The sequence below is a fragment of the Schistosoma haematobium genome, chromosome 1, assembly GCF_000699445.3.
Source record: "Schistosoma haematobium chromosome 1, whole genome shotgun sequence".
Lineage (NCBI taxonomy): Eukaryota > Metazoa > Platyhelminthes > Trematoda > Strigeidida > Schistosomatidae > Schistosoma > Schistosoma haematobium.
Genome location: NC_067196.1, coordinates 14,483,641 through 14,495,845, shown reverse-complemented (window position 1 = coordinate 14,495,845; position 12,205 = coordinate 14,483,641). Strand labels below are relative to the sequence as shown.

At 33.0% G+C, this 12,205-nt stretch overlaps 1 protein-coding gene across 1 annotated transcript; it reads left to right on the top strand.

The window, feature by feature from the left end:
• On the top strand, window positions 1-2,514 carry PAFAH1B3 (Platelet-activating factor acetylhydrolase IB subunit gamma). Its single transcript, XM_051210874.1, has 4 exons — window positions 1-329; window positions 365-606; window positions 642-764; window positions 1,743-2,514. Exons 3-4 carry the CDS (start codon window positions 654-656, stop codon window positions 2,034-2,036), a joined length of 405 nt encoding a protein of 134 aa, XP_051073213.1. The 5' UTR covers window positions 1-329; window positions 365-606; window positions 642-653; the 3' UTR covers window positions 2,037-2,514.
• Window positions 2,515-12,205: the final 9,691 nt, after the last annotated feature.

The following is a 12,205-nucleotide window of genomic DNA, read 5'->3' as shown; positions in this document are numbered from 1 at the left end:
GGTAAATGCAGGTCACTACAGTGGTTTGCAGCACTTTTTATATACAGCCGGTGTGAGTCCGGTGCACACGTTGTGATAGCACCTGTTATAATTGTCACATTGTATTCCATCCTCGACTGTGAAGAAACACACGGGTCTATCACTACGACGTTTTTCATTGCTACTAATTACGAAGCTCGTTAAGCGGAAGCTTCTTCTATTCTGTCCAGAACCATTTGATACATGTGGATCATTTGGCCCGCGGTGGTCATTGGTCGCGGTACATGATGCCTTCTACAGTTGCTATCTCTCCGTCAGATACTGAAGGGGATGGGCGTTGGATGAGTCAAGTATTACCGTAGCCCTTACTTCTCACGTTTAGCAGCATACAAGGTTCGTTTGCCAGGCCCGAAAGAAAGAACCAGATGTTGTATTACTTGGTGACTCCATATTCGTTTACATGCAGTTTACACAGGCAAGCTTTAATTTTAATTTGATTCATTTCCGTAGACGTACAAAAAGCACATAGAGCCCTTACACTGTGTAAATTTTAGTATTGCTAATGATCAGACACAAAATGTATTGTGGAGAATCGAAAATGGAGAACTGGACGGCTTTTCGCCTAAGGTAGGGATTGTATATACGAGAACCTGAACTCTAAGGTGGTCGTAATCATGATTGGTAGTCACAACGTTGGTGATTCGGAAGAAGAGGTTGTTAAAGGGATCCTCTCCGTTGTTGAAAAGACGAAATCTAAGCAACCTCGCGCTTCCTTAATAGTTATGGTCAGTACTGTTTTTCAGAATTTTGTGTCTTCAGTATCTTGGTAAAATGTCCTTTTTTGCTCTCAATATTTTTCCAGTAAAATTCACTGCTAGACAATAATGTACATATACACCGTAATACAAAGTGCTCTGTTTTTTGTCTTAAAAAATTGTGCTATTTCTTTTCTGTTTTTTTTGCCGTGTGTTTTTAAATCCTGAACAGGGACACAATAAGGATTGTTCATATATCAGATGACTTTATTCGATTCAATGTTATCCACCATACCTTTAGTCCCAGACGGGAGAAATGTTAATATACTCCTTTGATGCATTAGCAATGACTTATATTTTCTCAGTAGTTGTTGACAAGTATTTTCGGTACTATTTACACAGATGTTTTCTTTTATGAATAACGTCATTCGGCTAGTGTGTCCTGGTATTACAGACTAAGCGAATAGCACTGGTATGTTTGCAGCCTTATGATTTTCAACAGCTCTGTGCTTAACTACTATTACTCTCGAATGTTTGCTTACATTCACCAGCAACACCATAAAGTTAATATGATGGCTGCACGGTGTTTTTAAACATAAAGGTGTTATCGTTTTTAAATACTTATTCCTGTTTCTTAGACCCGACTAACGCATAAAGTTCCAGCGACTGCTTGAAAAATACTATCTTCTAACGATTGTTGACCGTATCAACATATGAACCTTAGATGATTTAGTATCAATAATTAAGTTCATGGATATTAACCGGTCAGTGAAAAAACTCCATCTTCATTCTTAGTGAGACAAATGACAGTTTATAATTACAATATACTTGGTACTTACAGATGTTGCATAGCCTTTTAATAAGCAGGCTTCCAAACGTTACTTTCTTTTTTCACATAGTCTTTGATGTATTAATCAATCGTTTTGTCCTGTTATCTTCACTATTACCATATTGTCTTCCACTAAATAGTCTGATCATATTACGAAATTCGATTTGTTTCTTCTCAAGGGTCTTTTACCGTGTGGTCGAACTCCAAACAAAAGACGAACGAAGCATGAACAGATTAATAAACTCCTTACTGAAGCTTTCACCTGTCGACCTGATGTCACATACTTGAATCCTGACTGGGATAATTTTATCCAACAAGATGGAACTATTTCACATCGTGATATGTTCGATTATATGCATCCTACCGAAAATGGTTATGAAAAACTCTGCGACCCTTTACTAGAAGAACTTCAGAATTCTCTGCACACATTCTTAAAAACCAACGCACCCAATAGTTTTGTTGAAGATTCATAATTTCCAGGCTCCAGACATTTTGGTATTCTGTACAATATTATTCCTATTTCTGAGTCAATTCTTTGTTTATTTAATTTTGGATATAAATTATTGTGCTTCATGGCTTTTCATTTATAAACTTATTGGTGCATTATTATTTGGGTTTCATCACTTTCTTATTCCCTTACTTGACTTAATTCATCGTTCACTTATAATAAAATTTTAATACAAGGTTTCCATAGCTCTATTTTCACTTGGTTACTTTGTTTATTGAATTTATTTTGTTATCCTGACGACTACCTTGTGTCATTTGATTCTCTTTACCACTTGCTGCGGGCTTTATCCAACTTATCAGTGACTAGTTTATTTATTTCGTATTTCAGACATTCTTTCATATACTTCAGTTGTATCCTGATGGATCAACTCTTCAGTGATCAATTGTTTGGTGGAAATTATACCTAATACGGAATAAACTGTTTGGTTTTATATTTCAAACAAATTTTCTTATTGATAATCTTGACTAAAGCAATAAAAATGGACATAGCAGAACTTTAAGCTATCTTCATATGTTAAATAATGTGGATATTTGTAGGTCAAATATTCTTAAATAAAAACTAAGAGCATACTGACATAATTGTTTAGAAATAAAATGTTAGTATTGACGTTATGAATTCCTTATAAAGTAAAATCAAGGTGTGTAACAGTAGAGGTCATATAAAAAGTGCGAATTAATTGGCGTCATAGGAAGAAAAATTGCTTAACAAACATTTGTGAATGATATCACTATGGCAAAGCAAGATTGACAACTGAGTCTTTTTGGGTACATAAATTTGGTTTAAGTCTTTATATAGCAATTGATTCGGCTAAACGTGGTAAGTTCAACTTTGCCCACCAATTATCTTGGAAAGTTTGGGTAGTCAACACAGTGTCTACTGTCAAGTAAGTGGTATTCAATTAAACTGATGAGAATGTTCAGTTCTTTCAGTCTAAGTTTTTCTGGAATGCTCTCAGAGATGTAGACACGAACCCTTTTCCTGTTCTTCTGATGTGCTTTGACGTGTACATGTAGATTGGTAGTTCGGTTTTATATCCAGGTATAACAGTAATTAACCTTAGTCCGGGTTTTTAACATTCAGTTCGTAGCTGTTAAATTATCAGGATGTAGAGCATTGTACCATTAGAGTCACAAATAGCTTATAAACTAAATCGAACCCGGATACACTGTTTGGCCGTTTTTCTCGACATAGATTAGTTAAGATAAAAGGTCAGACAAAAATCAGTTCTTAGACGGATACTATGCATCAGACAGCTTGTTTGATAAAGCAAATAATAATAATTGGTTCTGGTGTAATAGACTGATGATGTAGCCATACGTGGTGTTTATTATTTTGAGGCGTTGATAAACACTTTCATTGTATATATCTCAACTGGTTTTAGCTGCCTGTCTGCATTTGGATAGCATTCTGTTGTTTTATTTCGTGTGCAGCTTAGTACTGACTAATATTCTTCGGGCTGTTTAGTATGCAACAGTTTTTAAATAATAACCTCCGCTCAGAACAATAATTACATCCTACTTAAAAGATGCCAATCACTCCCACATACGTTAGAATTTTGTCCAAGGCAGTCAATCCACGAGGTACTTCTCTGTGTGATACGTGACTGGTTTGGCAACTTTTAGTCATCGACTAGTTAAAATACTTCTGTATTTGGTTGTGGTTAGAGAAGAAGAAAAGGGTCAATTTAATGCCACTCAAACAAAATTACTTCACACTAAGTATCTTATCAGCTGGCGAAAGAAAGTACCAACCAATCTGTTAGCTATATTTGATTTATGTTTGATAAACGAAAAAGTAGGTATGTGTCAAAACTGTCAGCTGGAATGGCTAGTAGAAAGTCATATCACATTGTAGATCAGATCGTAAGTTTATAGATTGCATGAATTGTACTGTCTCACATCCATATTTGGAGCCCAAAGTTTTACGAGTTCATTCTAAAAACATATACGATGTTCAGCAGGAAAAAGCCACCTAAAACCCGACTCAAGCACAATCCCCAATATATCGTATAGCGATCGAGATTGAACTTCTGTTGGTCGTGGAACTGAGTAATCCAAAACTAAACTCATTACCTACAGCTTCGCAGTGTAATCTAGACTGATTTATCGATTTCTGTGCTGTAAAATGGCATAAGGTAGGACTAGTGGTTCGATTTGTCTTACCGTGTCAATCGTCCGTGGGTAAAATCTCAACCAATACTAATCTTATTCATGGGTTAGTTTTGTCTCTATGATCTGACACACCCTCGAAAAGTTACCCATGAATTGAGACGAAACATAATTTATGTTCTGTACATAATTAAATAGCTAAACAGGGTGGAAAATCAATGATTTCATAGTAGGACATTTGTATTCAGTTGATCGTAACGGTCATTTACTTGATCTAAACAAATGATATGTGTCAAAAGTCATCAGATACAAAAGCACAGAGTCCAACTCTTCAAACTCAGTTGTCTGAAATACCTGTATGTAGTTACGACGACGAGATTGGATAAGTAAAGTTGGATGAAGATAGGAATAATGACAGTTGTTAATTTATTGAAGTGGAAAAAAACTGGAGACGATAAGTTTAACACGTCGTGGAGTCTGCCCGTATAATTGATTTAAATAGCCCAGAGACTCTTCTAAAAGGCCTTTCGTAAGAAGAGAAATTAACAGCTGAAGCCTAAAACACATGGAGAAATTCAAGCAATATTAACAGAAGAGATGAAATAAAATCAGCTGTTTCATGGCAATTAATAATTAATGAGTAAATCTGAACTCTTTATTACATTCTACTTCATTTAATCCATCTCTTATTATGTGAACAACGATTACTTTTATTTGTTCCAATCCGAATATAAGATAAACAATCAGTTTGGTCAGTACAATAACGGATATTTGTTTACTTATGTTCATTTTACGTATGTTGCGACATGTTTGTCTTATATTATCTGTAAAAATTATCTGACTTCATCAAAAATCCCTAATCAGAGACGACATATAGTGAATGCGTATCTTTCACATCAGATCTACATACAAATCCATACAACTGTTGTTTTAACTCGATTTTTTCCTTGTTTCACAGCAAATGTCTCATAAATATTACAAAAAATCTCACTTTTAACATTGTTAACGTGATTACATTACTTGTTTCGTGTACAGTTAAACGTTGAGTCATGAATATATATTCGATAATTCTGGTGTTTACTTATATTTCCTTGAGAAATTCTAGACCAGATTGCCTGGTGAAACATTGGATTTGCTTAGAGTTTTTAGCTGAAATTTTTACAAATATAGTTCTCCCTCTGTAAGTCTTGTCATTATTATCTTATAATTCGAGGCCTTAGGCAATCTTGTATTTTGTTTTATTTTTCGTAACACCTTCCGCGTGCATAAGTATATGTTTTAATAATTTAATATCTAGTAATATCACTCAATAACTTAAAGGTAATTCGAAGACATCACTGGTATCAGATCAGCTTTCATCAAGATAGTAAATAACACAGATAATTGATCAGTCAGTTATCGTACCTAAATATAAAGGTTAACATCGCTCATTGAAGACATGTTTATGGTTTTGTTTTCATAAGCAACTGATTGATCACTTATTACTTCTATAGAAAAAAATCGGTCATAATCATGTTTTGCTATCACTCTGGTTAGAATTAAAAGAACTACAAATAATGCACAATGGAAATTCCCTCAAATGACCTATGAAATATGTAGAATGAAGAAATAAGCAACCAGTTATAAATTTCCGTTCTTAACTTTGAAAAACTTGCAATTCGGGACAAGGAAACTAGTTGACTATTAACTGAACTTTCACAATCAGGTACTAACATTTTAGAACCAGTCTTGGAAATCTCATCTGTACTAATAACTACAAATATGTTCGATTTCTGTCAATCATTTGCCAGAAATTCTGTTAGCACTGAATGTTATCATACTACTGGTTGAAGAAGATTTTAGCCACATTCTTCCCATTTCGACTTTTAATCATATTGAGTTATGACAGAATCCTTATGCGAATAGGACATGTTTTTATTCATAGGAGTAGTTGTTAATTGATTTACTCAGTTGATTTGAAGTAGATTTGCGTCTTAAGTAGATTATGGACAGGCCATTGATTTTTCTGTCTAACATTTTTCTGAAGAACTTAACTTTTAGATGTTTCTTCACTATTTTATATCCTATATAAAGCAAAATCTCTACAATTCTGTGTTTGAAATCGTGGTTGTGGGCATGCTATAAAATGGTGAATCATTTATACTTTTATCCAATTGTCAGCTTCTCCTTGTAAGTCCCTTCTGTTATGACCTTGATGTCTGGCTTTCTATCACGCGACTTATCGACCAGTCAGAATACGACTTATACAATTTCGCACTATGCCAAACCAATGACGTTCAACCGGTATGAGCAGTTTAGCGTCCTTATTGGTCTTATGCTCCCCTAGCCCTTCCACTTGAGTCCAGAACACAATACCAGCTCCCGTAATATGAATCGCATCGAATCAGATCGTTTATTCCAGACATACTCTGTTTATATACTAATCAAACAAACCACATTGTACCATAAAATAGAAAACAACATTCGTACAATATTTGACAAGTGAAATAAATAGTGGCCAATAGGAAATGCCCATTTAAAGTCCAAGGACACCATTAGACTTAGCATGATAATTATTGGATAATTATACAATAAGAATATTTATAGAATATTAGTCTATTAACAGTCCTCGGAAGTCACCTGTAACTTAATCTTCACTGGGTTATAACACCTTCAAAGACCTTTTGAGTAAACTATCACATATTTGGTGTTGATGCTATTCTCTTCTGACCACATCGATCTTGTCTTTTGACTGAATTCGATCTTTCGATTTTTGCAAATTTTCTGTGCTAGTTATATCAGTCTCTGTTCCACCGCGGTTCTACATTATTGTCTTTATTGGTTGATTTATCTCCGATTTATGAATAATTACACATTTTTCTTCATCAACAATAGATGTGTTAACTGTTATAAGTGAAAATGTATTTTTTGAACAAACCACGTAATAATCACTAGGTTGGGACTTTTTGCATAGGTTGTCTCATTTTAATTTCTATATATATTTCAATATGCCTCTGAATTAAAGGTTAATCACTGTTATATTTTAAAATCTGGTCGATTCATGTGGTCTTTCTATATGCTAGACAGAGAAGGGTTGTCAATCCAGTCGGTGGTGACCAACAAATTGTAACACTAAACCTGAAAGGTCTCACTCTAACTTTGAACAGTAAATTTAACATATGATAATGCAATCAGCTATTCAGGTAAGTAATCAATAGTAAAAATTATCCATGAATGTAATAAACGCCGTTGTACCTTATCGTAACTATTACTGATCGAAGTTTATTGACTACGTTAGATACTCTATGTCGACAGTCAATGAACAAAATCACTGAATCCGAAGAAACACTATACTTCTGGGCACCATCATAGCTAGAATTTCTCTTCATTAACCTGGTCATTTATCATGGATTCTGTCCTGCACTACAATTTACAACGATATATAAAGGTGTGACTAGAATGTAGGTTTGTTTCATTACATCTATCATTGAGTATTTATTATGATGTATATAAAGTATTTTGCATAATTTTGGCTAAATCATATCAATGAACACTTGTTCTAGATTATTTAAACTTTCCTCATCATTTCTAACGTGTTTTGCTTTGTTCTTACTTTCTAAGTACACCGTTGATCAAACTGATTGGTGACAGCGTAACAATTAATATCTTGTCGAAAACCACTTAGCTCTAGTTGACTGTTCTAAGACAATTTCTCAGTATGAGAGATGATCACGAATTGCTTAACTTGATATCAAGCAATTTATATAGGTCAAGTTGATACACGTGATATTGCGTTCTTGTAACAAGTTACTATTGTGTAGCTCCTCACTGTATGCTACGATTGACACTTACGGATTGATACCCAAGCTGAATCACGACAGTTTTTGAAATAAATACTTCGTATGATGAACTAGTTGAATAATTATAACGATCTCCTTTAAAAGGAAGGTCCATGAAACTCATTCCAAGAAATAGTTAAAAATGCGTCAGCTACGTTCCTTATCAAATTACTCAAATAATCTGGTGAAAACCTGTGACGACTTCTACACCCCTACTATTTTACACTCAGTATCTTTAAGTCTGGATTACGTCTCAACTGTTTTATCCTTGATACCCATTGTTTGTTCCACTGATCTATGACGGTTTGCTTACAGGTTTTACCCTTTACAATGTTCAGTATTGGGGGAGATTTGTCTCTTTAGCTTGGTAATTTGGAAACTAAGCTAGTTTATAAAAGACCATAGTATTTTTGTGTGACATGTAACTCTCAAGATCAATCCGTCACATTCTATTCGCTAGCTACTGCGATCGTTGCACAGTAAAGTAACATAAGTTGACGTAATTTGATCAATCTGACACCATTTCTGATTGGCCAGAATAAATTGTGTAGTGATACGACGTAGATGAAAATGGCTCTAAAGTTTCACTGTTATAGGACTCATGAATACCACTGCAAACCAATAGGATAGATGACTGTTTATCTTTAGGTGTCTCTAAATTTATTAAGATTTTTACTTAGGGTTTCCTCTTCTTCTTTAGTTAATGAAAATATATGGGTAAAACCAATTACAATCTGGACGGTCCTCACAAAGCTCCGCTTATATATTTGTAATAACCATGACCGACTAAAGTCTCTCTAAATTGCCCCATATGAATCCAGTTATTTAGTTATTTCAAATAGTTCTTTATAAGTTCGGGAGATTCCATGATTTACGAGGTCATAATTTAATGCTCAGAATCAGAAATTATGCATGAATTTAAAGGGAAACTGTCTTCTTCTAACTTAGAAGACATCTTCGATCGTCGATAACCAAGTAGTATAATACTGGTCATCTAAAAATCAGTCATCTTTTTGTCTGCCCTTTAGAACCTTTAGAACAGTGTAACGTATAAGGAAATATTACAGATGTTTTCCATCTACCTCTGAATGCTAGGTGACAGAATGAGGCTTGATTTCTACCAGTAATTTAAAACTTGGATTTCTTGCTTAAAGATACACCGTTATTTTAATGAATGGATTCATATAGGATTCTGTTCCATTACTACTAGTGTACACTTAATTTATTAAAAGTTTACTTAATGCTTTAAAGCTCCCTACGAGCACCTGACAACTCACTGAAAAATCATGACTCAATTCATTTTATTTCCGTCAAAAAACCTTTTGCTATAAAAATGAAAAATAAAATAAGTCATTTATTTTACAGGCAATCAAGTAACAGATGCAAATGCTTCGTTGAAAAATTCAGTAGATTTTATTGAAGTAACGAACTGTATTGCGTTTAAAAATATTTTCATTAAAAAAAAGATAAAGATCTTGGATTATTACGGTTGAACCATATCAAATAATTCCTTGAATTAAAAATTCAGTAAATTTAAAGTTTAATACAACTTCAGTGCACTACTTGTTATTACAACAAGGAATCATTATTATCATGGAAGGGAATAACTTTTTCTCTGTACAAACCACTAAATTTGAAATTTATGCATCAACATCCATTTCTGAGTACAAACAGTTAATCGAATACGAAACGTTGAACTGATTTATGAAGTAATGAGATGGCACTTTATAAGCTATGGGAGAGCATGACTCATAAGTGCCTAATATCTAGAAAGCAGTTTGGAAAAACAATAGTTAATTATCATTTAACATGAATTTACTGTTGAACAGTTTTTTAATAGATAAATTACAATAAATGGAAAAGTTTTTACAAAAATCTCACTTGAAATTCTTAAACTCTTCTAACTGTATTCGAAATTGATGCATTATATGACAGAGTTAGCATAAATTAAGAATTACGATAGTAAACTTTTGTTGAAACAAAATATGATACAATACATTCTATGATTTTCGCTCTAATTGCTTCTTTGTTCAGGTAATCAGCAGATTTCAATTTGTAGTGCACATCACTAACTGACTTTATTTAGGGGTCCACTAAAAATCAAGAACATCGGCGTAGCTGTTTATTCGTGGGATGAACTCCTAAACAGTGTCCATCCATGATCCCATCAGGGATTGAACCTATAGGATTTAGGCTTCGTAGAGATCACTTGACTTTTAGGCGGTTGAGTTATCATCCAATAGTCTGGATTTCAAAATTAGATTTGTGATACTGCTTGACTATCAACCAGTGACATTAAGGATATTTGTCTCATTCAAGACTTAGTTGCACCACATTGATTACGGGTATAATACAATAGAATAAAGTCCTATAGATCTATTTAAAAATAGTCATTTTAAAGCCTACGATTCTAACGCAATTTAATGAACATTTTTACTTGACTATTATTTGTTGTTTATACCAATGGTCTTTCAAAACCAATTTAAAACATACACTTTCAAGTCTAAGAAATCATTAAAATATGTTTTGCCATTATTTAAATAATAGATTCCCAATACAATGTTTCATCTGTGAAAATAAAATGAAGGCTTACCAGTATCTTAACATGGTATTTTAGGTTGTGGTTTCTCTATAAAAGTCAAGATACCAATGATAAATTAAATCTTCAGTTATTTTGTTGTTTTTTTCCTATTTATTCCTAAAGCATTTTGGGCGTATAAGGGCAGAAAGATGTTTGAGCAACAGATGAAAATCAAATAAATACTTAAGAAGATTTTGAGATACTTGAAGCATTGTTAGCCTGTAAGCAAGAGAGAAAAAGAAGTGGGCAGAAGTGTTAGAAAGAATGGGCCCAAATACCTGAATCAAAAATATATTTACTCTGTTATTGTTTTACTAACAATGTATTTATTATAGTCTATCCCTTTAGTGTAATCATAAATCCAACCAGTCAGTAAATGTATGGGGAGTGATGCAGGTTCAAGGTTATAATTTTAAACCTAAGAAGTTCTGTGGTTTTTTTATGCTCATTGGCTGTTTATGCTTGCGTTATCTGGTCTTAATGACTGTCTTAAAATACTTCGGATGTCTAAAGTAGTAGTAAGAAGTGTATCAACTTATAAACATAGGAGGGAAGTAACTAAAATTTCTTTGAAAATTAGCTTTTACTCTCTTATTTTCCAACCAACAGAATTAAACTGTAGTAAAAATAGAATACATTGACACTGCCTGTCTTAGAATAAGTTATATATACAACGTCAATATTATACATATGTAACTATGCGAAAAAAATATTTTTTCTAATAATCTTTTTAGGATATGGTGAATATTGTCGTTTTAAATTTACAGAATTACAATTCATGGGACTGAACAATGACTTATAGTTAACCAAGATGTAAGTAGTTAATCTTTATTTTACATTTCTCTTTAAATCTTTGTGTATCATCAAAACATAAATTAGCTAAGAAATTAAAATATACAGAATGTTTATTGTTTAAATCTATTCACTTCGACTATATTGAAAGTATCTTATGGGGTGAAGTTTTTATGAAAAACCTAAAATAGTTACCGCATTTAGAGTAATTACAACAAAATCCATAAAATGATTGAGGAAACTATTCACTTCTTACTGAACATAACTTAGTTGTCATTTGAAAGATCAAATTTTACACATATCTGAATATATATATATTTATAAGACAAGGAACGTTTGTTATTAGCGAACATAATATCTAGTTGCCTTTAACATTGTAGCTGTTTATTTAAAAGTTTATTCATGAACAGAATAAAACAACTACATTTATCCCAATTTACTATTCGAACCATGATGACTGTGATAAATGATGAGGACTTAATAATCTTTCTTTGAAAGATGGATTGTACCGTTTTTTATATAATTTGTGAGTGGGTAGCCTTCAAATGATTATACAGTTAACAAACTTAACTATTCATAATATTATATGACAACAAGATTATAAATATTCATAATCTGAATTCGTATTCGATACTTCATACCATCTATTATTCGAGGAACGTAGACGAGAGGATAGAAAACGATCAAACTGTTTATTGTTCTTTAGATCTTTAGGATTGTTTCATTATTTTAACGTATTATAATTGTCATTATGAAGAGTACGGGCTACTTTGTTGATTAATATCGATTAAGTCTCTTAACTCATATTCATTAATAAAAAAAAACGAAATATTTG